The 25,799-nt window shown below is 55.1% G+C and overlaps 1 protein-coding gene across 3 annotated transcripts in view; it reads left to right on the top strand.

Annotated features, from left to right (window-relative positions):
* The window catches only part of TMEM184B (transmembrane protein 184B), a 48,043-nt gene that overhangs the window by 17,857 nt on the left and 4,387 nt on the right, over positions 1-25,799 (top strand). For all 3 annotated transcript variants that reach the window (XM_053226787.1, XM_053226785.1, XM_053226786.1), the window contains exons 2-8: positions 6,169-6,417; positions 7,860-8,025; positions 19,928-20,018; positions 20,492-20,567; positions 23,718-23,809; positions 24,780-24,949; positions 25,393-25,587. In XM_053226787.1, coding sequence (XP_053082762.1) covers positions 6,226-6,417; positions 7,860-8,025; positions 19,928-20,018; positions 20,492-20,567; positions 23,718-23,809; positions 24,780-24,949; positions 25,393-25,587 — 982 coding nt within the window. In that variant the 5' untranslated portion in view covers positions 6,169-6,225. The remainder of the gene's footprint in view (positions 1-6,168; positions 6,418-7,859; positions 8,026-19,927; positions 20,019-20,491; positions 20,568-23,717; positions 23,810-24,779; positions 24,950-25,392; positions 25,588-25,799) is intronic.

Raw genomic sequence — 25,799 nt, 5'->3', positions numbered from 1 at the left:
GCCAATCAGATGTTTTTGTAAACTAAACGGAAGGTATTTTATTTTAAAGTTCTTCACACATGAGTCCAAAACCCACTCCAGTGCTTTGGAAATTTTTAAACAGATTAGAAAATTCTGTTACGTAGGTTTTCAGGAGTTCAGGTCTGAGAGTTTTCTAAGTTACAGACTTGCATTGTTTTCAGTAACAAATCTCTATGGCAGCAGGAACATTCCCAACATCTCCGAATATCCTTTTCCAGAAGGCTCCGCCAGCCTAGGTTGCTTCCGAAAGAGTAGTTCTTCTCCCATTTGTTGTGATAACACGCCTTTCCCGCAAAGGGACGTGTTAACCATGCTTAAAGATGGTTCAGAAACTTAACTGGGAAGCATATTCCTGATAGCTCGTGGTCACAGAGAAAGAAGGACAAACATGGAAAATTTTTTGTGAACGAAAGAGGTGTTGAAGTAGGCGGTTAGGTCTTCTTGATTGCTTTTCTACAAGATAACCAGTAAATCTCTGAAACAGATGATTTCCTGAGTCACTGCCCATCTCATTACAAATTTTGTGGAAAATTCTGTTCTACTGTCTAAAGCGTTTTATGGTGGAAAATTTCAAACACACGGAAGTAGAGCAAATGATAGAATGAATTTCTGCCTGTACCTGCGCTTCAACAGTAAGGAATGTCCTGCCGTCTGGTTGCCTCTATCCCCCTCCCCCTTAAAAAAATTGTTTTTAACGTTTACTTGTTTTTTACAGATAGAGACAGAGCATGAGCAGGGGAGGAGCAGAGAGAGAGAGAGAGAGAGAGAGAGAGAGAGAGAGAGAGAGAGAAACAGAATCTGAAGTAGCCTCCAGGCTCTGAGCTGTCAGCACAGAGCCTGACGTGGGGCTCAAACTCACAAACCGCGAGATCATGACTTGAGCCGAAGTCAGAGGCTTAACCGACCGAGCCACCCAGATGCCTCTATCCCTCTCCTCCATTTAAAGAGCGAATCCCAGAAGTCCTGTCATTTTTTACCCTTTAATAAATCAGTATGTCTGTCTTCTTGATAAAGACTTTTTTAAAAGCTTGTTTTATTTTGAAATAATTATAGGCTCACAGGAAGTTGCAAAAAATAGTATTCAGAGTACCCTGTGTCCTTCTTCTCTCAGTGGTGACATCTTGAATTGCTGTAGGACGGTGTCAAAACCAGAAGTGGACATCATTACGGTACTATTAACTGTACCACAGATCTCAGTCAGTTTTCACTGCTCGTGTGTGTGTGTGTGTGTGTGTGTGTGTAGCTCTGTACAGTTTTATCACCTGCAGACTCATATAGCCACCACCACTGTCAAGGTAGAAGGGATCTCGTCACCCACAGGGAGGTTCCTGTGCTGCCCTCTATTTGTGCACACACCTTCCCGATCTGTTCTGCATCTTTATAGATTTGCCATTTTGAGAGTGTTCTATATAACGGATCTAGACAGGATGTGACCTTTTGCGGTTGGCTGTTTTCACGAAACAGAATGCCCTTGAGCTCCATCCAGATCTCTGCCTGTATCAGTAGTTTGTTGCTTTTTATTGCTGAGTAGTATTCCATGGTCTGGACGTACTGGAGTTTAACCTTTTGCCTGTTGAGGGGTATTTTGATTGTTTCCAGGTTTTGGCAATTACAGACACAGCTGCTGCAAACCTAAGTGTGTAGGGTTTTGTGCGAGCATATGGTTTCACTTCTGTAGGAGAAACATCTAAGAGTGATCATTGGGTTGTCTGGTAAATTGCATGTTAGTTTTATAAGAAACTAACTGGTTTCCAGAGTGGCTCTACCATTTTATGTTCCTAACAGGAACGTATGTAAGAACGAGTTTCTTCCTCATCCTTGCCAGTGTTTGATGTTGTCTCCCTTTTGTATTAATGTGTGTATAGTGATGTTTTGTGGTTTCAGTTTGCATTTCCCTAATTGCTAACAATGTTGAACAAGTGGGGAATGGGCAGAGAGGGAGATGGGGAGAGGGACAGGGAGAGAGAGAGAGAGAGAGAGAGAGAGAGAGAGAGAGAGAGAGAGAATCCCAAGCAGTCTCCTTGCTCCCAGCACAAAGCCCACAAAGCTGCAAGATCATGACCTGAGCCAAAACCAAGAATTGGATGCTCAACTGACTGAACCACCTGGGCGCCCCTCCATGTATCCTTCTTGAGTGAAATATCCATTCATACCTTTCGCCCATTTTCTGATTTCTGTTTGTTTGTTTGTTTTACTGTTGAGCTTGAACATTCTTACTGTATTCTAGATGCTTGCCATTTGCTAGATATGTATCTTCTAAAAATTTATAGCCTTGCATTTTAGATTTAAATCTGTGATCTATTTTGAATTAATTTTTGTATATGGTATAAAGGCTTAGGTTAGGGTTCATTCTTTTTTTTTTTTTTTTGCCTCTGGATGTCCAGTTGTTCCAGTTCTGTTTATTGAAAAGATGATTCTTCTCCCAGTGATAAGGACGTTTTTGTACCCGCCCTCCACAATCTCACCTAAGAACGATCTCACCTAAGAATTCCTGTGTGTTACCTATTTCAAAGATATCTTGTCTTCATTGGTTTGTTAGCCTCAGGACCTAACAAAGTCCACACGTTGTATTTAATTGTATCTTGAGTCTCTATTCTGTAATAGCCCCTCAAGCACCTTTGATTATAAGCCACCGATTTGTTGGCGAAACCAAATCATCTGACCTATAGACTGTCCTGTAGTCTGGATTTGCCCTCTGCTTCCTCGTGATATCATTTAGTCTGTCCCAGTACCCTCTGTATTTCCTAGATACTGGTCGTAGTTCTAGAGGCTTGTGTCAATCCCATTTCACTTTTGGGTAAGGGTCCTTCTTGGGTGGTGCTCTGTGCTCCCTGTGCATCCCATCAGGAAGCTGGAAACTTCTCGCTGCCCCATTTTGGGGATGCTGATCTTGACTGTGGGTTCAGAGTTGGACTTCCTCCAGCTGCCTGGTGCATCCCTTATCAAGTTCTCCATCAGCCTGTTAGCCAGGGGCTTTATCATCCATTGATGACCCATGTCTACGTCTAGTATTTGTTTTCCGAGTTGCAAAATGGTCCTTTTTATTCTGTTATTCTGTCTCTCTTTATTAATGGGCCTGCTCTAGAGTAGGACACACCCTTAGCATTCATATAGTTACCCTGAAGTATTGTGCATAGGGAAACTGAGGTTCTTAGAGATGAAGTCACTCGTCCACACTAGCCGATGGTGGAGTCTGGCAGGAATCCTGTCGGGTGACCTCAAAGCTGAAGCTTGGCTGTGCTCCTTAAACACTCTGCCCCACAGTCCCTGCCACTTTGAAGCCTTTCCTGACCCTCTCCCCCCAGCCTTGGCCGAGGCAGGTGACGCTGCCCGAGTGTTTACTTCAAAGCTGCTGGGAGAAAAAACATGAGGCGATGCTTGGGAAGATGATTTGTAAACCACGAGCGCTGCCTGGCGTCAAGGAGGTGGCTGGGAAACCCAGAAGCGCGGCGAGCACGGCCGGGCCGGAGAGCCCTGCCAGCATCGGCTGCCCCTTCCTGCCAGGAGGGTCTCGGGCCTGCTGGGAAGGGGCTGTGTCCCGGAAGGAGGCTCTGGAGCCGAGGGGGCTGCTCACGCGGAGCCCCCACCTCCGAAGGTGCGGGGCCACAACGTATACATAGGACCTGGGTTTGAGTCCTGGCCCTGACGTTGGGGCGAGTCCCCCACCCTGCTGAGCGGATCTCCTCCTCCTGTGAACTGACTGACGGACACGGACACGGGGAGCGTGAAAGAACTCAGCATGCCGTTGTCTCTCCGGGGTCGGAGAGGGGGGCGCTTGAGCGGCCCTGAGCAAAGCCCCGGGAAGAAGCTGGGCCTGGGGCCTTCGCCCGGCTTGCCCGGCTCCCGTAGCTGAGGAGCCGTCCTGGCGCGTGTCCCCACCCCGTGAGCAGGGTCAGCTCAGCGGTGCCCCTATGCAGGGCCTCTCACCGCTGCCTTTGGTGGTGAACAAAACAGCCTTTGACCCACCCGCCCGCCCTTGCTTGGAAGCCGCAGGTTTAAGAGTATTTGTACTCCCTCTAGGCGCCTCCCCCCACCCAATTCCCTGTGTTTATTCATTTAATTTGGGATGACAGACAAAGACGATGATTTACAACCCAAATCTTCTTTTTTAAAGAAGTATTTCTGGCACCGGTTCCCAATTTTGCAGCCATACTTACAGGAGCTATTCTTAGACTTGTCGCTGTTTCCTTTTCAGAGCTCGCCACTGCCACCGGTCTTTATATAGACACCTTCTCCAGTTTGGAGTTTCTTTATATAGATGCCTTCTCCACTTTTGATTTTTAATCTGGATTCATCTCTTGGTCAGTGTGTTAGAGATCACTTATTTGTGCAGGAAAACAGAAATGCAAAGGGCTCTCGTAGGGTAAAAACTCACAGCTAAGAGCAGAGGTGGCGCGTACGGGGGGCGGGGGTTCTGGAGACGTGGGAGAGGGGCCGGGGGCAAAGCCCGGAGCGTGCGGACACAGTAGGCAAAGAGTCTCTTCGTGCAGGGTCAGGCTGTGGGCCTGGGTGCACCCAGGGCGCCTCTGCTGCGGGGAGATGGCGGCTCCAGGGTGGCTCTGACCAGCCCGTCAGCAGCCGGCAGAACCGAAAGGGACGCCTGTCAGGGCCGCGGGGCTCCGATGCCCTTGGCCACTGCTGTGGCCAGCCTCTCGAGAGTGGCTTTACGCTTTGACAGCAGCTTTTCCTTGGGGGCACCCGGGTTAATTTTTAATGCGAAATTGTTCATTTGTTACCAGGGGTCTTAGAGTTGCCGCTGGGAAGGGCAGCGGACGGAGAGCCTGCGTGGGGTAACTGGATGGGACCCTAGAACGCCAGCCTGTGTCCCATCCACTCCCGTCTTTATTGTCCCACCCAGAAGCTCCCGTTATGCCAATCTCCTCAGCTGTTTGCTTCTCCGTGAAAGCCTCAAAATGTTTTTTTTTTTTTTGTAATAAGGACTGAAAATCAACAGGCAATTAAGTAAATGGCTTTGGTGCTGAGCTTGGTGCTGGGGACTGAATGATGGAAATGTGTTCTTGCCTCGAAGAGTGGACAGCCCCAAGAGGAGAAGCACACGAGCAAGTGACAGGGCTGCATGTTACACAGAAGCACAAAGGCATGGAAAAGGGATCCACGTTCCTGATGGGGGAAGGAGGGCGGGCAGGCATTTAGGAAGAGTGATCCAGAAAACTGGATTAAAAGAGCAGTTTGAAGGCCCACAAGGTGGGCCGCAGAGTTTCTAAAGCAGCACACACGGGTGATGAACGGGCGTCAGCCATTAGGGAAGTTGGCGAGAAATGGCAAAGAAAAGGCACAGCCCTTTGAAGAGATAAAGAAACAAAGTGATCTTGCTAGACTGGGAAGCGTGCAGCTGTGTTTATTGAGCGCCTGCTGTATGACAGATGCTGGAGAGCCCACTGCGAGCAGAACGAGCAGAAGCAGGCCCTGCCCTCAGGGCGCTTATGTTCTGGGGAAGGAGGCAGAAAGTTAGCAAGTACATGAGCAAATGTACACTTTGTCAGAGGGCGTCAGGTGGGAGTGAGTGCTCTGGAGAGAAATCAAGCAAAGAGGTGAGGAGTGCCTGGGGTCGGGGAGGCGTCACCATGTGTGAGCGGGTGGCCAGGGCAGAGACCTACAGGCAGTGCAGAAGCGAGCAGTGTGGCTGAGCAGAGACAGCCGGTGCAAAGGCCCTGCGGCAGGAGCAGGCTCGGCACAGCGGAGGAGCAGCAGGAGGCCTGTGTGGTTGGAGTGGAGGGTCAGGGTGAGAATTGTAAGGAGGGGAGATGAGAGCCTTGGGGAGCCGTCGGCAGTCTTGTGGACCATTGGACAGATGGCAGCTTCCGCCTGAAGGAGATGGGACCTACTGGGGAGTTTTGAGCAGGGGGGGCCCAGTCTGGCTAACGGCTGAGAAGCCTCATGTGGCCGCTGTGTGTGGGGACTGGACAGTAGGGGCAAAGGCAGAAGCAGAGAGACGGCTCAGGAGTCTGTTTCATGAATCCAGGGGAGACACGGTAGGGGCTGGGACCATCGTAGTGGCCGGGTCAGGGAGACACGTGGTCAGAGTCCAGTTACATTTTGAAGGTGGACAGAAGAGACCCGGAAGATTGTTTGCGACGCTGCCACTCACCCGGGAAGGAGGCTAACAGTGTGATTTCCTCTCTTTAGGCCAGCTCCTCGCTTCCTGCAAGAGTTTCTCTCAGGGACCCCCTGCTGCCAGGCACCATGACGGTGAGGGGGGCCGCACTGGCCCCAGATCCAGTGTCGCCCACGACCGTGGCAGCCTCGCCCAGTGTCTCTGTGACCCCTGAGGGCAGCCCCACGGCCATGGAGCAGCCTGTGTTCCTGATGACAACTGCCGCGCAGGCCATCTCTGGCTTCTTCGTCTGGACGGCCCTGCTCATCACCTGCCACCAGGTACCCAGGCCGGTCAGGAGCCTTTGAGCCAGAGAGCCTCTGAAGGCCCTCTGGAAGGATCCTAAGAGGTTTTCTAGCCCAACAGAGTATGAGGCCGAGCTCTGCTGCAGTAATAAATAAGCTGAATCTGGGGGTTCCACCAGGTAGAAGTTGATTCTCGTTCATGTCCCGATCGGTGCGGCTCAGGCCCCACTGTATGGCTCCCCTGTCCTGTAGCTTCACGGTGTCATCCGTCTGACAACTGGTTGTGGCTCTTCAACCGTCTCAGTCCAGAAAGGACACGCGTCACTTCTGCTCACCTTGCGTGGGGCAGAACGTGTGCAGGTTACATGTGCAGCCTGAGCTGTGGGGGGCCCTGCGCGGACACATGGACGTCAGCAGCCCCTTTGCAGATGAAAAACTTGAGACCTCGAGATGGGAGGGGGTGCTGGCCTACTCCCGCACAAGTTGGTGGCAGCACCGGGAGAGAAGCCAGGTCTCCTGTCCCCCCATACGCGCAATCCCCACAGAAGGCTGGTGTGGGCCGAGACCTGGCTCGGCCGTCCGAGGAAGGAGAAGGTTTGAAGAGGGGAGGCTGAGCCCATTCAGGTCCCTGTCCCTCCTCGAATGCGTTGGCTTCCAGGGCAGTTGGCTCGTAGCAGATGGGGAATGTTTTGTTCTCTTCCTCCCGAGCCCAGGACTCGGCGGGGCCAAGTGTGAAGTCACGAGAGTTGGGACGGGACTCTGGCTGCTGGGACTAAGGAGGGTGGCCAGAGCAGTTGTTGGCATTTGTGTGTGGCTTCTATTTTCCCCCGCTTTCTAAAAACTGCGCTTCATTCTCCCAGCTTCCCAGTGAGGCAGGCAGTGCTGCCTCTGTGTAACAGATGGGAAAGTGAGACGCAGGATGACGTCACTGCAGCCGCTCAGCCAGAAAGCGCTTCCACCTTCCATGGAAGCGAGGGTCCCGTCTGTCCCACACACGGGGTGGACGCTGCTGCCCTGAAACCCCTGGGACCAGGCGTCAGGGAGGCCGGGGTGGAGGCGAGGAGATGTAAATATCTCCTCTGTGCCACTCGCCTGAGGTTCCCAGCCCGGCTGTGCACACGGGTCCCCAGGGAGCTTATTATGACTCTAGACTCCCCGGCCATCCTTGACTCTGATCAGTGCAGCCTTGGGCATGCTCTCACGGTCCCTGTGTCTGTGAGTCTGGCCTGGGCACTGCTGAATGCACCCCTGCAAGCTTTATGCGCCCTCTGGTTTGATGTTCAGAACAGCCCTATGGGGAGTTTCATCATCGAGGAGGGCGCTGAGGCTCGGGGTTCAGCAATGTTCACAGAGCTGGCGAGCGGCAGAGCTGGAGGGCAGAGAGGAGGAGGAGGGTGACGGCGGTGCTGCCTTGACGGTCGGGGGGGGGGGTGGGAGGTGGGGGGGCCCTGACTGAGCCCGCCCCCTTCCGCCCCCAGATCTACATGCACCTGCGTTGCTACAGCTGCCCCAACGAGCAGCGCTACATCGTCCGCATCCTGTTCATCGTGCCCATCTACGCCTTCGACTCCTGGCTCAGCCTTCTCTTCTTCACCAACGACCAGTACTACGTGTACTTCGGCACCGTGCGGGACTGCTACGAGGGTGAGGAGGGCGTGCGGGGTGGGGCAGGGCGGGGCGGGCCGCTCACCCCTCCCCCCCCCCCCCCCGGGCTCCCGGAAGCCCCCCTCCCCGGGTTCCTCCGGGGCCTGCCCCTCGCTTCTCTACCCACTTCAGGGCTTCCAGCCAGGCCCCAGTTGACAGGGGACAGCACACGTCGTAGCACTCTGCCACGTGGCTCCCACAGCCCCTTTACAGGTTACCTGCAAGCAGGGACCCCGCCCCTGGGTCTCCTTTCTCAGTCTGGCATCTCTGATAGGGGTGAGCGGTCAACAAGTTGTCCGTTCGTAGATAGAAACCCCAGGTACGGATGGGTCAGGGGTTTAGCCAGGGGCCCATGGCAGGGCAGTGGCAGGGGCGAGCCTCCCTCCCCCACGTGCCTTAATTCTGAGGGCTTTGTCCCGGGAGCAGGCTCTGCTGTGCCACCCAAGAAAGCGACCCGCTGCCTTTCACGGGCCTCGGGTCTCGTGTGTGGTATGGAAGCTCTGGTGCTGAGCTCCAAGCACCGGCCAGGCCCCCCTGCTGGCTGCTAGGCCGAGAGGAGGAAAGCCGGCCCCTGGGTGCCTGCCTGACCGGCCACCGGACGGGGCAGCTCTCTGCGAGGGCCTGGCCACAGGAACAGGGAGCAGAGACTCAGAGCATCCTGGGCAGACAGGACAGCTCATGCACAGGGCAAGGAGGGAATCCCTGCTCTGCGGGCCGGGAGGTGCGGGGAGCCGGGCTGGGGGCTGGCCACGGCCAGAAGAGATTAGATTAGATTAGATCAGATTCTCTTTTTTACTGTGGATGCACAAAACTATGACGCGACTGGAAATTGCAGGTTAGAAAATCTCTCTGTGGAGGATGGGTGAAGGAGGGAGAGGCCAGAGGCCCTGAGACAGGTCACAGGCCCATGATCCCTGGGCCGGCATAGGCCGGCAGGGGTGGCGGGAGGGGGTCCTTGAATTCAGGATCCCCCACTCTGATGCCCCCTGCCCCTCCTGTCAGGGTCGTGCATTTTTCTCTTTCCTCCCGTATCTGCGCTGTCGGTCTCAGGCAGAGTGACCAGATGTCAGGGTTCCTCATGTTGAGGCGGGGCAGCGCTGACCACGACCAGTTGTTCACGTCCCTGACTGCGCGAGGGCTTTGCCTCGGGCCCTGGGCTCCGTGGATATTGGAGTGCAGTGTGCTCACCCCCATGGAAGCGGAGTCTCCCTGTCCCACTTTGAACCTGTGTATCCCTGAGGTCTCGTGGGCCTCAGGAAATGCCTTCGGACTTGGCAAAGAAGTGCGGGCGCCTGACAGGAGCGCTTTGGGCCCCTCCTGCCCCTCTAGCCACAGACCTCGCCCTCACCTGCCCCTCCAGCCCCACCCTCCTGGCCTGACCGTGCGTGCCTGCTTTGCCCTCTTCTCCCTGAGTAGACTCTGCTCCTGCGAGAGCAGGAACGGGCAGAGAGCCCAGGTGGTAGGGCCAGGCCAGGTGCTCACTCAGTCTGTATGTTTTGAGTGAATAAGGGACTTTATCAAACACCTGCTGTGTGCCTTGCATTCGCGTGGGGTCTCACCGAATTCCCGGGCTGGGATCCCTGCCTGGCTCTTGCAGCTGAGAATACTGAGGCCGGGTGGGGACCCGCTCTGGGCATAACTGGGGCTCTAATGTCTGATGTCCCTGGAAGCAGCAGAGTCCAGGGAATCCTCTGGGTCCCCGGGGAGCTGCCAAGGCTGGTGTTGAGAATCCTTTTCTGATCACAAATGTGTGCCCGGGGGCAGCCTCCGCCCGCTGGTTCCCTCAGAAGCAAGAGGGTGCTCCCTGCTGCGGGATTCTCCCCTGTGTGGTCCGGGGGCCGTGTAGTCTCCCTCCTCTATGGGGCCCAGAAGACTAGGCGCCTGGCAGAAGAGGAGCCTCAGTACCATCCTCAGAGACGGCGGCAGATGGTTGGCTGGGTCCCCCCACTCCAGAAGCCTCTTTGTTCGGGCCCCTCCTGTCCCAGCCTTCCTCCTGGTGCACTTAAAGGTCCTGGTAAGAAGTCTGCCTCCCTGCTAAGCATGTCTCCTAGTAACGCTATTATCCCCTCGCCTCTCCGCCTCTCCCAGGGAGTTTACAAACAGTGAGGCAGCTGCGGGGAAGTCCAGGCCGCCCCAGGGTTCACCAGCTTTAGTGTCTGGGTTGGTGGGCTTGGCCTTTTCTGCGTCTCTGCTCAGCGTCTGGGACCCCCTCCCCTTGTCCTTTCATCTGCAAGATCCCCTGCAGAGTTGGTGATAAGAGTAGGTCCCTAAAATTCAAAAAGACGCCCCCCGCATTCATTCCCCTCCCACCCTTCCTTCTCAGTACCCCCCCCCCGAACCCGGGAAGGGACAGAGGGGAACAGGAGTAGGGCTCTGCCGGGCGACCCCTATTTCGGAGTCAGGCAGCCCGCACCTCACTGGGCACTGCACAGATATTGGCTTGTCTTTTCTTTTTACTTTTTTTCCGAAGTTTTTTTTTATGTTTATTTATTTTTGAGAGTGAGAGAGACAGAGTGCATGCAGGGGAGGGGCAGAGAGAGAGAGAGAGAGAGAGAGAGAGAGAGACAGAATCCGAAGCAGGCTCCAGGCTCCAAGCTGTCAGCACAGAGCCCGATGCGGGGCTCAAACCCACGAACCGTGAGATCGTGGCCTGAGCCGAAGTCGGATGCTTAACCAACTGAGCCACCCAGACACCCCGATTGTCTTTTTAACAAAATTAAAACAACTAAAATTTTAACTCTCATAGTGCACACAGTTGAAAGATAAAATGACCCTGACTCCTCCTCACTCCCAAGTTCACTGCATTTTCAACTCTGTAGACTGTTTTTTTTTTTCCTAGAATAACCTAAAAATATGCTTATACTATTGTTTCTTGATCTTTCGGTTTTAGATAGTGCTACATGGTGACCTCCTGTTGTACAAGGCTTTGATTTAGGCACCTTATCCCCCGCCCCATCCACATGCACACTCACACAGTGCTCTTTTCTTCATTGTGACTAGATCACCGTTTTTTCTAAGTCTCCATTCAGCATTTGCTTTATTACCTGTCTGTCAATATTGATCACAGCTGAGCCTGAGTTCTGAGACTACATATCCCTGTATAACTTTTTATTTTCCTCTGGTTACTGCTTGTCTTGCTTCTTGGTTTGCTGTGCTGTGTATCTATCATTAATTTGTTCCCAAATGCTTCAGCTGAATAACAGAGAGAAACCTCTCCTCCGTGCAGACACAGCAGTGAATCTGTTAGCTCTGGGTTTCCCTTGCTGGCATTCCCCCGGGCCTTGCTTTTCTTGCTCTGGTCTGGACTGGCTCCTGTCTGGCCTCTTACCACTCAGCGTCTGTCCTGGGTCTCTCCATCACCATCATTCTGGAATCCTGTTTGCCTCCTTTGCTGAATCGCCTGTTCCCTGGATGCCATTTTTCCCTTATTTGTGGTCTACTCCCCCTTTTTTGGTCAGTACATACCTTCCCAGAGCTTCCTGGCAAAAAAAAAAAAAAGTGCCTGAAAAGCCTAAAATCTGAAAATTATCTGTAACTATTTTTACTGTATTGTCCTATTTGGAGTTTGACGGGAATCCAGTTCTAAGTTGGAAATCATCCTCCCTCTGAATTTTGAAGACGTGTTTCCCCCTGTATTTTAGCTTTCAGTGTTGTCTGGGGAAAGTCTGCTGGATTCTGATCCTTAATGCCTGTATGTGACCTACTTTTTTAAGGCTTGCTTTTGGGACCGTGCCTTTATCCCCCGTGTTTGAGAATCTCCCAGGTAATGGGACGTTCCTCGTGCGGGGCATCTCGTGGGCCCTCTCCATGTGGAAACCCCTGTCCTGAGGTTCTGGGCAATTTTCTTGTATGTTTCTTGGTAACTTTCCCCCACCACTTTATCCTCCCTTTCTGGAATTCCTGTTTGTAGGATGTTGTGCTTCTGGATTGAACCTCAGAATTTCTTTATAATTTTCGAGCTTTTTTTTTTTGTTCTGTTTTCAAGGAGCTGTTGTTTTGTTTTGTTTTGTTTTAATCTTTACCCTTGAGCTTTTCTATGAAAGGCTTTATTTATTTATTTATTATTTTCTTTAATGTTTATTCTTTTTTGAGAGAGAAAGAGAGAGAGAGAGTGCTGAGTGTGGAGCCTGCTTGAGATTCTCTCCCTCTCTCTCCTTCTCTCCCCCTCCCTCTGCCCTTCTTCCCTGCTTATGCTCACTATCTCTCTTTCTCTCTCTCTTTAAAAAAAAAGAAAATGGGGCTTAAAACTGCTGGGCCTCCCCGTTGGGTAACGTGATGTGCCCTCTGCCATTTTTATGCAGGGGAGCAGCACAGGGGGCAGGCACCAAAAAAGACTTTTTGATTCTGGGCCTGTTTCCCCAGAGAACAGTGTTCTCGCTTCCAGCCTGGGAGGCAAAAGCTGGGCAGGCTGCGTTGAGGGCGCAGATGGGGCAAGGGACCTGGCATCTTGCCCGTCGCATTCAGGCGTTGCCCACTTTCTGGCCATCTCGTTGCCCTCCGCTGAGCCATGTTCTCCGAGGACAGAACCGTCTCCACCTGCTCTGAAAGTACAAACCCAGTAGCTCCACGTGGAGACTTGTAGCTGAGTTTCCCGTTTGCACCCTCACCCACAGCCATCAGAACTGCCCAGCGTGTCCAGTTTTAGGGCTTCTCCGGGGTTCTCGTTGGCCTCCCCCCATCTCCGGGTCGGTGACCACACTGTATCTTCCAGAGCTGTGGGCAGCATCTCTGGTCGGCTGTCTCCTTGTGCGTGAAGGTTTGTACTCTCCCCTCCCCCACCCCCGGGCCTGTTCTCACTTCAGTGGCGTTTCACTGGAGGGGGGGACAGCAAGTGGAACTGAACCCCGCAAATTGATGGCAGTATTGCTGTCTTCCAAGGTGGGGGTTGCATCTCCAAGAAGTAAATGGCGCACCCAGGGTCACATTTCTCCCATCTGGCAAGGGCTGTGATTCACGTGGCGCTAGGTTGTGCCATCGGGGCAGGGAGACAGAGGAGGGCAGAACGAGCCCCCTGCATGTATGTAGTGCTCATGCTCAGGGCGAGGGTAGCCCCTAATGATGACTCTGAGACCGCCCTGGGGAGCTCTGTGATCAGGGGTGCAGAGGGGCCAGAGCTCAGAGGAGGGAGACCTGACTTCTCCCATCGCTTTATGCAAGCACTGTTTTCTTTCTTTCTTTTCCTTTACTTTTTTTTATGTTTATTTATTTTTGAGAGACAGAGAGACACAGCACAAGCAGGGGAGGAGCAGAGAGAAGGGGGACGCAAAATCTGAAGCAGGCTCCAGGCTGTCCGCACAGAGTCCGACGCGGGGCTCGAACTCATGAACCATGAGTTTGTGACCTGAGCCGAAGTCGGATGCTCAACCTAAGGAGTCACCCAGGTGCCCCAAGCACTGTTTTCTTAATCCTGTTTGTGTAGCATTTCAGTTTTACCACCTGTTTTTCGGTACTGTTAGCTCATTCTCCCCTCCCAGTTACCTGGTGGATATACGATCATCCCCATTTTACACGTGCGGAGAAAAGAATTTGAGTCAGTGAAGAAACTTACGATTACCTGGAGAGTAATTGCCAGAGGCCAGACTCACCCCAGGGTCTTTGGTCCCCAGAATTGCCCTGCGTGTCAGCCTGGGTGGAGGAGTGCAAGATGGGTTTCTCTGGTGGAAAATCATGAGCTCTGGTTAGGAGAGGAGATTTTACGTGCCTGGAAAGAAACAGTTCAAGAATGATGCTTCATCCACCCTGTTTCAGATTTTGGACAAACGTTGCTTCCTGGAATCCGGCCCAAAGTGAAGTGTCTTCCTAGGCAGAGAGAGTACAGCAGGGTCACCCGAACCCAGCCGAGGGCCACACACGCAGGTGTCACAAGAGACTCACCGGCCAGGGTGCTGCCAGGCACTCGCTGGCTGTGGTGGACCAGGGGTGGCTGTCCAGGGTGCTGCCAGAGCCAGCAATGACAGGAGCTGTCGATCAGAATGAAGAAAGGTATTGAGAGGAAACCAGTCAGAAGAGGCGTCAGAAACAGTGATCTGGATGGCAGGAAGCAGCCGTAAGCAGAATTGAAAGGACAGAAAAGCCACAAGGGAGTTGGAGAGAGCTGCTGTTGGAGCAGCTCGGGGCAAACCCACGGCCCACCATGGCTGCAGTGAGTGGCATCCATTCCTGTCCATGGTGATCGTTGAAAAAGAGGGGGAAGCATGTTCTGAAGCTCCTATTTCCTGAGCACAGAAGATTCTGGTCCAAAGTGGTCAGAATTAAGTTTTCCAGGGGCGCCTGGGTGGCTCAGTCGGTTGAGCATCCGACTCTTGATTTTGACTCAGGTCAAGATCCCAGGGTCTTGGGATCAAGCCCCGCATCAGGCTCCATGCTGAACGTGGAACCTGCTTAAGATTCTCTCTTTCTCCCTCTACCCCTATGTCCCACTTGCATTCTCTCTCTCTCTCTCTCTCTCAAATTGAAAACACATATATATATTTTTTCAGTTTTTTTATTTGAGAGCAAGAGAGTGAGAGCTTGTGAGCAAGTGGGGAAGAGGCAGAGAGAATCCCAGGCAGGTTCCGTACTGTCGGCACAGAGCCCAACGTGGGGTGGCGAAGAAGGCTGGGCCACAGGGCCAGCTGTAGGTGCTGCAGGTGCATGGAGGCGGCGAGTTTGGAACAGCAGTAGGTTGCCCCCAGGGTCACCGAGGTTCCGCACACGGAGCGTGGCACATCGGAGGTGTCTAGTGAGTGGTTACTGAACAAACAGACAGATGTGCCCGTTTTGACCTGTAGCGGGGAGCTTGTGAGGACTCCTGTCCAGGCAGCTGTGGGTTAGAGAAGCCTCCAGTGAGGAAAGAAGGGCCCGAGTCTCAGGGACAGAAGGGACCTGTAAAGACTAGGTCTCTTAGGAGTCCTTCATAATGTCTGCTAAGAGACTCCCCAGCCTCTGATTGCTAGCTTCCACTGACACAGAGCTCACTACCTTTCATCTCTGAAGATGGCCTGTTGGCAGTTGTTTCTTACATGAGGCCGAAAGCCTAGGATCTGCCCCCTGTCAGACAGGCGGGTCCCGTCTGACTCTGGACCACGTCATGTCCTTTATATGAAGAGAGTGACCGTACTGTCTTTTCTCCGGGCCTCAAGGCTCTAGTATGATCTTGATTTCATCTCCATCTCCATCTCCTTTGCTCTTGCCTGTGTACCTTTGCTCCAGTCCATTTAAGATTTCGTATCTAGAATGGAGCAGAAAGTTCCAGGTGCCTGATGGTCCAGGGCAGGACAGAGAGAAGGACCATCCCTTCCCTCATGCCGGATGCTCCCCCTCTAGACTGGAGGGCCTGGTTTGTGGGTCCCTAGGTCGCTTATGTGTCCACGGGGCCGAGCACAGAGCCTGGCATCAAGCTGTCTTAGTATTTAGGGAGGCATAGAGTCACTTTGTGTCTCTGGGGCAGAACCGGAGCTGTGGTCAGAAGGGCAGGCGGGCAACAGCCTGTTGCCTAAGAAGTGCTCTGCTGACCCCCAACTCAGCAGTTTTGCTCTTCTCAGGCCCAGGGCCGGCATGTTTTCACGTTTGTTCGGGGTGGGGGGCAGGCGGGGGGGGGGGGGCGGTGGTAAAGTTGTCCACTGCAGACACCCTTGCTGGGGTGGGGGTAGTGTTTTGCCTAGCTCTGTAATTTCCTAGGAGGGGATTGATTTGTGCAGATGGTCAATGGGTGCTGATGTGGGCTGTTTGAGTCATCTCGAGGAGATTCTATCTCGTCTCCCTTCTCTAAGAGTGCATTATTGACTCACTAATGATTCTTGAAAGGAAACCATCAGCGAATTGGTATTTTACAGACCAGCTGGCCCTAGAGCACTGGTAAAAGGTCAAGAACCTTGCACTGAGAGAGATGGATGAAATTTGATGATTCTAGCCAGTCGAACGCAGGGCTGGCTGTGGATAGACAGCTCAGCCACGTAACTCAGGAGGGTGCTGACGTGTGTTGTGACACAGGAAAGGATGTGAGCTCAGACACCAAGTTCCTCTCAGGAGTGGGTTACAAGACGGCCTGGCTTTGGAGGGTGGTTCCGGGCAAGGGGGCTGATGAGCCTCTGCCCCCGTGGCTTTTCTCGAGGGTTTTTGTCTTTGGGAACCAGAGTCTGATTGCCTGGCGCGGGCGCAGCTGCGCAGCCCAGGAAGGGTGAGCTCTGTGGGTGCAGAACGGGGTGCAGGCCATGTGCCGGCCCCGCCTGCCTGCCTCTCCGAGCTTCACCCCAAGTTAAGGCCCACGTCCGTCTGTTTCTTCTTTCTGTGCTGATTGAGTGTGAGTGCCAGGCCCTCTGGTAGTCAGGGGTAGGCCTCAGTTCCTGCCTGCAAGGACTTTACAGTCTCGAAAGAGCAGTAGGTAACACACTGTGGATTGCTCAGTGTGAGCTCAGCCTTACCAGAGGAGTCACACTCGGCCCTTTCCTCACAGCAGCCCCACAAGGAGGGAGCTGCTGTTTTCCATGGCTTACAGATGAAGAAAGCAAGGCACAGAGCACTTAAGAAACCTGCCTGAGGTCACACAGCTCATAGGTGGTGGGCCCGCCATCTGTACCCTGGTAGCCTGGCCCCAGGGTCCACGGCTGTCCTGCTTCATTATGCTGCCCCTGAACAGGAAGGATCGGACGGATCAATAGGGAGACTGTGGTGTGCGGAGCGAGCCGGGCAATGGACAGAGGGCTGCCAAGGGAGAGGTGGCACCTCAGAGCCTGCCCCTGGGAGTTAGCAGAGGCATCAGAACAGGCTGCCACAGAGGTGTGAGAGCCCATTGCACATCCTGGCAATTCCAGGAGTGGTTTTATATCACACACACACACACACACACGTATGTATGTACACACACACATATATAACTATATGCACACTTACATGTGTATGTACATGCATATACACATGTATGTATACACCCACACACATATATGCACATGCATATAATACATATGCACACACGCACATATTGTGTGCACATATATGCACATATGTACACATGCACAAACATGTTCATGCACACACACATGTATATGCATATGTGCCCACATTATACACACGTACGCATATACATATATGCACACACATATACATACATGCATATACACAAATATACACACATTTATGTATATGCATATACACAAAAACACATGTATACACACACATACACGTAAATACACATACACATGCATATATACGTGTACACATGTATATTATATACCCCCATATACAAATATGTGTACACATATATGCACACGCATTATACGCGTGTATGCATATTTATACAACACACACGTATATACATATATATACACACATACACATATACACACATATGTATATGTATACATTTACTATGGCTGCATAAATAATCACCCCAGACAGACTAGTGTAAAACAACCATTTCTTTTGTTCATGGACAGTGCAGTTCAGTAATTTGAAAAGGGCACAGTGGGGATGGTCTGTCCCTGTGCCTTGCTATCTGGGCTTCCACTGGGGGACCTTCAGCTGGGGTGGGATCCGAAGTCCGGTTCACTCATGTGTCTGGCAGTCGATGCTGGCGTCGGCTGGTCCTCAGTTCCTCCTGCGTGAGCCACTCTGGGTAGTCTCACCACGTGGGCTGGCTTGGCCTTCCTTGAAACGTGGTGGCTGTGTCCAAGGGCAGGCATCTCCAGAGAAAGAACCAGACGACAGAGGCCTCCTCTAACCCCAGCGTCAGACGTCTTGGAGTATCGCCTCTGCTGTAGGCACCACAGTCCCCCCAGATGCAGAGAGAGGGAGGAAGACCCTGTCTCCCCACAGAGGGGTGTCAGTGTCCCAGGGTGTGGCCATCTTTGGGAAGTACCATTGGCCACAATGTAGCTGGACCCAGCTTGGAATGGACACATCCAGTCTACTTGGCCTTGTGTGGTTTTGGACATTAGCAGACTGCTGTCAGATTTGGCTTGACGCCCACCCTCTTTTAGCCCCAAAGTTCTTGTCACTGAAGAGTGCTTTGGGGCTCGGTGGAGATCTCCGCAGTCCCCACATATCCGGAGCTGCTCCCATGCCAGGCAGGCAGCTTACAGTGTCCTCCGCCCCATCCAGGGATGCTAGCCCTCATGGAAGACAAGCAGGTAAACAGTACTGGCCACCTAGTGAGCACTGCTGAGTGCCAACCCCTCTTCTGAGTCCTTGGCATACTCAGACCACCTGGCAAGGCAGGTACCTTTACTGTCCCCATTTAACAGATGGGGAGACAGAGGCACAGAGAGGCCCACAGCTAACCGGTGGCAAACCCGTGTTGCAAACCCTCTGCTGTGTGTCCATAGAGGGATGGTCACAGCACAGTGTGGTGGGTGCTGTGGGTCATGTATATTGGGTGCTACCCATCCCTGCTGTGAGCCCTTAGTAGGTTAGAGCAACTGAGTGATAGGAAGCACCTCAAAAATACTCCTTTTCCCAATTGCTGGAGGCCACTGTTTGCCTATAGCTCTGTCACCAGGCTTGGATGTGCTCCAGTTCAAGGTAGTCCCGCATTAGTGCCGAGCGCGGTGTCCTGCTCTGGGGAAGAAGTGGGCCCCTTCCAGGGGCCGCAGTCCAGTGACAGCAGTCAGGGATCACGCTCAGCCACACTGCGGGGCGGGAAGTACCGCACAGCGTCTGCGGATCAGCAGTTCCGTGGGTGAGAACGCACCAGCCTCCGTGGCGAGGGGCCAGAGACTTCTCAGGGGGTCTGATAGGTTTCACGGGGACCAGGAGCACGGAGAGAAGGGCGCCCCAGGTAGGGGGATCGGCAAGGCAAAAGCATGGAGAACATCATAGCCTGCCGGGAAAGGGGTATCTAGTTGCTGGGAAGGGTGGGCGGGGGCCAGGTCGCTGTGGAAAAACCTTGAACGCCAAGCCAAGGGCTGCACCAGGAGCCTCAAAGCCTCTGTACTACGGGGGGACAGCAAGGAGCAGATGAGAAGGAACCCTCTGGAGGCAGGGCCACTGGTACCCACCCTGCCCTTCCTGTCCCCTGATCCCATTTGGACCCTCAGTCCATCCTTTGCTGGATGTTCTGGAGTTTCTGCTGCTCTGCTCAGTCTTCCTCCTGTGCCTTTTCCCTCCGGCGGCCTCTGCTTCATTCCTCCTGCTCCTCTCCGCTCTCCCCGTCCTTGCCCCTGGTGCGTCCCCGGGGTCCTAGCACCTGGCAGGCTGCAGCCTTCATCTTGCTGGCCCCGCAGAAATCGTCTGACCAGGAGACCCACTCACAGTGTTTTGCTAGAATTGTAGCATGGACGACATACTTCTGTGCCGTCGGTCACTGTTGCTGAGTTGTGTCTTTGCGGTGACATGGGGCCGCATCCCGAATGAGCCGGCCCAGCTTCCCACGACGTTTGTGCACCCGCAGAGTTGATGGTGATGTGGGCACACTATCACATCACTGCAGGTTGCTGAACGGACAAAGGTGCTCCTGTCTCAATCTTGTAAAAACTTCTCCTGAGATCCCTCTAGAGAATGTTTTGTGCTTCTTGTGTTGTAAAACTGTGATCCAGCACCACACAAACGGAAAAGTGTCTGAAACTAACAAGCAGTCATGAAGCCAGTACCTGTTGAACCCCAGAATGTGCCCGTGGCTGGCTCCCACCAGCCCTGTGAGCCCGTCCTGGTCTCCCGCTCCTGCGGTGTCCCCACGCAATCTGGAACTTTGTGCCGATTGCCTCCCTGTGTTTCTGGTACGATCAGCAGCGTCATGTGCATGGCCCGAAACAACATGACTTAGCGTTGCCTGATCTCGGTCACAAATGGAATCCCTGTGTGGGTCCTCACGTCCCTGCGGCCTTGCTGCCCCTGACTGGGGCGCTTCGTCTCCGTGGCTGTTTAGAATTCCACTATCTGTGTACCCATCCTGTTGATTTGAGTGGTTTTCTCTGGACGCTTTTCACAGCCTTGGTCATCTATAATTTCCTGAGCCTGTGCTATGAGTACCTCGGGGGAGAAAGTTCCATCATGTCAGAGATCAGAGGGAAGCCCATCGAGTGAGTATGAAGTCTCCCTGGAGCCCCCCACAGCACCCCGTTTCCTGGGCCTGTCCTGGCGTCAGCTGGACGCACGGACCGCCTCTGCCCTCGACCTGGCTTTGAGGCGCCCCGCCACACTTCCTGAGCCACACTGTTCACTGGGACTCGGGGGAGGAGGGCCTCTCTCTCTCTCTTCCCGTCCCTTCCTGTCTGCCTGTTTTTCCCTCTGGCGGTTTTTCCCTTCACTGCTTTTTACCTTGGTTTGTTGCCGCCCCGGCCAGCATAGCCCCGCTCCCCCGAGCCCTCCCGCAGGCGCACACACCTCCCTTTGTCTCTCCGTGTGCTCGGCCTGGGCTCTGTGCCCCGTTCCCAGCCCAGTCCCCTCCACCCGGACTCGTGTGTATGTGAGGGAAGGCGGCCTTCCCCAGCCCCACCATTCCTGAATCCTGGCTGCCTGCCCGCCAACCCCCTTCTCTGCTTGTCTCTTCCAGGTCCAGCTGTGTGTATGGCACATGCTGCCTCTGGGGAAAGACTTACTCCATCGGATTCCTGCGGTTCTGCAAGCAGGTGTGTGCCCCCGCGGCCGCCCCGGGCAAGGGGCCGGGAGCCCCTGGTTGTCAAGCGGCAGAGGCGGACGTAGGGCCCTGGGGACCCACTTGTGGGGCCGCCACCTCCCAGCCCCGGCACCCACTCCCCACGCTGGCAGGAATGCACGTGCGTTCGCAGGGTGTGCTCCAGGGGGCAGCGGCGGGTGTCCTGAAGATGTCTGGACCGGCCCTGGGGCGCGAAGTGGTCCCATACTTTTGCTCACTTTGACCAAGTCTCGGTGGCTGGGGGGGAATCGGAAAGCGCATGGGGATTCTAGAATCTCAGTGTGAAACCTCTCCTCCGCTGCGGCTGGAGGCCAGGAGGGCTTCTGCATGAAAGATACATGCCAAGACGGGCCTGTGCAGTGTCTGGTCTGTTCCCCATGTCTCCGTTGGCAGACCACCAGCTTCCGGTTTCCTCGGCTGCCTTCCCTGTGGTCTCGAGTAGCCTGGGCGGAGGCAGTGTGGTGTTGTGGTTAAGGGCATGGGCCTGGGTGTCTGCCCATCTGAGTTTGATTTTCAGCTTTTCCTCTTGACTGTGTGACCTTGGCTAAGTTATGTAACCTCTCTGAGCCTCACTTAGCTAGCTTCTCCTTCTGTAAAATAGGCACAATGATACTTCTTGAGGGATGGTTGAAGGAACAGGTGCGGCGGTGGGTACAAAGCAAGCGACACAGACTGGCACGGAGCCCGCTGTCTCTTGTTCGGAGAGGTGCCACACCTCGCCAGTATGACCTCAATTTAGTCTCCCCTTTGGTGCCAAGACCTCTGCCAGCCCCTCCAGCGTCACCTAGAGAGTAGTTGCAAGGGGCGATGAAAACCACAGCTGATCACTGTGGCCACCAGAGGGCTGGCCTTTCCGCTCCCCTCTGTGCAGGGCAGGTGGGGGCGGGGGCTGCCTGCAGTGTGGACGTACCCACGAAAGCACCTACCTGGACGTACCAGGTCTTCACTGCTGCTTCCAGCTCTGGCTTCCCTTGGGTGTTCTAGATCCCCAGTCTCCCTCCTGGGCCCGGAGGGCAAGAGTTAAAACTGTCCTGGGGTCACGGTGGGTGGGGCCTTTCAGAGCCATTGTTTACCAGCCTTCCAGCCGCCCAGGGCCCAGCTGTGACTCACTGCCTTCTTTGATGAGTATACTGTGTACAAAGTTTTGATCCCATGATCGCTAGCTTGCGTAGCCTTGTTATAAATGATTCCCCAGCCCTGTGGGTTCGGACGTCCTGCTGACTTTCCTGGAGGTGGCAGGGAGAGGTCGTAAGAGGAAAGAGGATAAAAACAGCACCCCTTTCGCTTGGGAGAAAGTTTCCTCCCGAGAAACGCAGGGCCGGCCCCAGTATCTGAATCTCCTGGAGAGCCGGTTCAGGGTAGAGACTCTCTGGCCAGCCACCCCCACCCCAGCCTGACGGAGAAGGTCTGTTAGGGAGCTCCGGGCCCGGAATGTGTTTATAGCTCCGCGGGTGGTTCTGATGTCCAGCCTGGCTGGGAACCACTGACTGATTTCGGACCGGATCCAGGGGTGTGGTTGAGCGAAGGCTCTGCGGCCTCTTCTGCCCCTTCAGCTTCTCTGTGCCTTGGTTTTCCCAGCTGACCAGGACGGCACCGGCCTGTTGGCGGGCTCTTCACTCCCTGGGCACAGACTGCTGCTCTTTCCTCTTCCCCGAACTTGCTGGTCCTGCTCCCTCAAGGTGTGAGGGTTGGCTGGTGGCAGCATCACACCTCTGTCCCCGTCACACGTGCTTCCCCACAGCTCAACCCTCCCCCCTCCCCCGGGACTCCCCACAAACTGCACTCAGGTCCCCGACGGGGCAGAAACTTTGGGTTCAACAAGTTACTGTCCCTGCCCCAGGGTCCTTGCCTGGCTTCGAGCCACACTGGCTTCTCCTTTTTTTTTTTTTTTTTTAATGTTTATTTTTGGGAGAGAGAGAGCAAGCTGGGGGGGGGGGGGGGCCCGAAGCAGGCTCTGCACTGACAAGCAGCGAGCCCAATGTGGGGCTCAGACTCACAAACGGTGAGATCATGACCTGAGCCAAAGGTGGACGCTTAACCAACTGAGCCACCCTGGGTGCCCCTGGCTTATCCTTTTAAAGCTGCTCCCACCTCTACCGAAGGGGCCTTGTGGTTTGGCCTTAGGTTTATTGATTTCAAAAGATTGGTGATTCTGGTGGTTTTATGGGCCCCCTGGGTTGTCCTGGAGTTTACTGGAACCTCTGGTAGGGCCCTGGGAGGACCCGGTTTAGGAATTCTGCCAGTGGCCTAGCAGATCAGTGGAGGCCTTTATTGAACACAGAGAGGGGGGAGAGCTCCCAGAAGACGCCGATGTGTCCTTCAGCCCTGCGACGTGGCGCTGGTTACATCCGTTTACCAGTGAAGTGGCCGCTCAGAGGCTAAGTGACCGCTCACTTGAGCTTCCCCAGATGGAAGTGAGGCCAGGATTCAGACTCGGATTCGGGACTCCAGACCTTGTGCTTTGGGCTGCTCCCTTTGTTGTGCTCCTGGAGGTCCCCTCCAGCCCCAGGGAGACCCCCAGCTCGGCACAAAGCAGCATGGGGCCAGGAGCCAGACCCGGGGGTGGATGAGGAGGCCTCGAGCGGGACCCTGGCCCCCTTCCTGCCCACTGTCCATCACCAGCATCTACCTGCTTGCCTGTGTCTGCTCTCAGCCTCTCCGTCTCTATAGGAGCTGCGTGCTCTGCTGTCCTCGTCTCTCTGGCACGTTCCTTCTGACCCCTTTTCTGAGGAGCCCTCTCTGATGGGCTCTTCTGTGCTTCTGCGCCCCAACAGTGGCTGTCCTCCCTCCCTCCCTCCCTCCCTCCCTCCCTCCCTCCGTCCCTCCCTCCGTCCCTCCCTCCCTCCCTCCCTCCCTCCCTCCCTCCCTCCCTCCTCCTCCCTCCCTCCCTCCCTCCTCCCTCCCTCCCTCCCTCCCTTCCTTCCTTCCTAACATCTGCTCGCACAACTGCCTTGCTGACCCCCATAGAATCTGTCTCCTCTTCCAGAAGGCAGTCCCCTCGGGGCAGGACATGGGGCCCCCCCACCCCACCCCCCAGCGTCCAGCACAGGCCCAGCTGGCCGGAGGAGTGCTTGTCACACAGTTCCTTCACTCATCCTCAACTCTTGACCTTCTCCCCCAACAGGCCACCCTGCAGTTCTGCGTGGTGAAGCCACTCATGGCTGTCAGTACCGTGGTCCTCCAGGCCTTCGGCAAGTACCGGGATGGTGACTTTGAGTAAGCAGCGGGTCCCCCTGAGGGGTGTCGGGGGGAGGAGTGTGGGTGCAGGAGTGGGTGGGCCTGCCCAGAGGCTGATGCCCTGCCTCAGGGAAGGGAGTGGTTGTAGACTGGCTGCACGCCCATGACCTTCCTTAGAGGGGAGGCCAAGCACAGCGCGGCCCTCCTCACGCCTCCCTGCACCCCCCGAGTTGCAAGGCCCAAGCCTGGCAGTGACAGCCATCACACCCGGCCCCGCCTGCAGCCCAGGAACCAGCCCTCCGCACACATCCCCTTCACGGACGGCCTCCAGAGTGGTGCCCCAGGGGTGGGTCAAGAAGGGACAGCGACCACCCCCAAGGCAGGGAGCAAGAAGGTCCGAGCCCTGAGAGGCCTGTCATGAGCCCCCGGGTAGAAGACTTCTCCCACGCGGATTTCATTCCGTTTTGCGGGTTAGTGACGGTGCCCGCGTACCCAGGCCCTGTGCTTGCAGACGCTTTGTGCAGACCCGCTGTACCCCGCGTGATGGCCCCACGGGGGCAGGTGAGCAGACTGAGGCTCAGAGGGGGACGTGACTTGGCTCAAGAGAAAAGAGCAAAGCCGAACTCCGTGTCACTCTGACGCCTGTTGCCTGACCGTCGGGATGAACCCCGCCCCCAACCCTGGTGCTGTTGGCTTCCGTGTTGGTGTCCCCACCAGGAGCCTGGGCACCAGAGCCGCAGGCCTGCAGCCTGGACACACCTGTGAGCAAAGCAGAGGCGGCAGGGCCGGCTGCACCCCGGGTGCACACCCTTGCACGCCTCCCCTCCTCCGCCCCCTGATGTTTTGGTCGCTTTGAGCCCTTTCTCAGTGGCTCGTGGGGCACAGCTTGGGGGCCACTGCTGAGAGCCGCCGTGGGGTTTGGCATACTGGAGGGGTAGAGGAGGGAGGGAGACCCCTTGTCCCTCGGAGAGCTCTGTCCAAGCCAGAGAACACTCCGTGTTCCCCACAGTGTCACCAGCGGCTACCTCTACGTGACCATCATCTACAACATCTCCGTCAGCCTAGCTCTCTACGCCCTCTTCCTCTTCTACTTTGCCACCCGGGACCTGCTTAGCCCCTACAGCCCTGTCCTCAAGTTCTTCATGGTCAAGTCCGTCATCTTTCTCTCCTTCTGGCAAGGTGAGCCTCTTCCCAGCCCCTGTGAGGCCAGCCCATGCTGCCCTGTCCCCTAAGATATGTCCCCTCCTCCTGCTCTTTGTCCCAGTGCCCATGGGGCCTGTGCTGTCCCTGGATGATCCCAGCCTGGAGCCCAGAGGGTCTCTGTCCACTGGGCACCTCCTGGCCACGGGGGACCTTCGGTGGGTCCGCTTCATGGACGGGGGATGCAGGGAACCCCATGTAACTGGTGACATCTCAGTGTTGGTGGCCAGCAGGTAGCCAATAGAGTGGGGTTTCCTGAGGCCTCAGCTTGGTGTTGGCATCCCTGACCCAGGGGGAGCAACCGTGGACCCCGGCTGTCATCCTTCCTGGCGGGAGTGACATTCGGGCAGTGCTCCAGGGAGGAAGGGGGGACCAGAGGAGGGGTCCAGTCTAGGGCCACATGCCCATGCTTCCCCTTCCAGGCATGCTCCTGGCCATCCTAGAGAAGTGTGGGGCCATCCCCAAGATCCACTCGGCCCGCGTGTCTGTGGGCGAGGGCACCGTGGCCGCCGGCTACCAGGATTTCATCATCTGCGTGGAGATGTTCTTTGCGGCTCTCGCCCTGCGGCACGCCTTCACCTACAAGGTCTATGCCGACAAGAGGCTGGATGCGCAAGGTATGAGCCAGGGTCCTGGAGATGACTCCCCGGCGGGAGAAGCCTTCCCCGGCCCCGCCCCAGGGCCCCTCCTGCCCCCCAGTGTCCGACAGGTGGTGACAGGTCAGGCGTCTCCAGCTTACTTGTGGGAGAGGGGAGAGGGGACACAGGTCGAGGCTCTCCCCCTCCCCCCCCCCCCGCCCCCAACACAAGGTCTCAGGGACGTCCTGGAA

Source organism: Acinonyx jubatus, chromosome B4 (assembly GCF_027475565.1).
Source record: "Acinonyx jubatus isolate Ajub_Pintada_27869175 chromosome B4, VMU_Ajub_asm_v1.0, whole genome shotgun sequence".
In the NCBI taxonomy this organism is placed as follows: Eukaryota; Metazoa; Chordata; class Mammalia; order Carnivora; family Felidae; genus Acinonyx; species Acinonyx jubatus.
The sequence above is the reverse complement of the archived record's forward strand: the minus strand, read 5'-3'. Positions and strand labels throughout refer to the sequence as shown.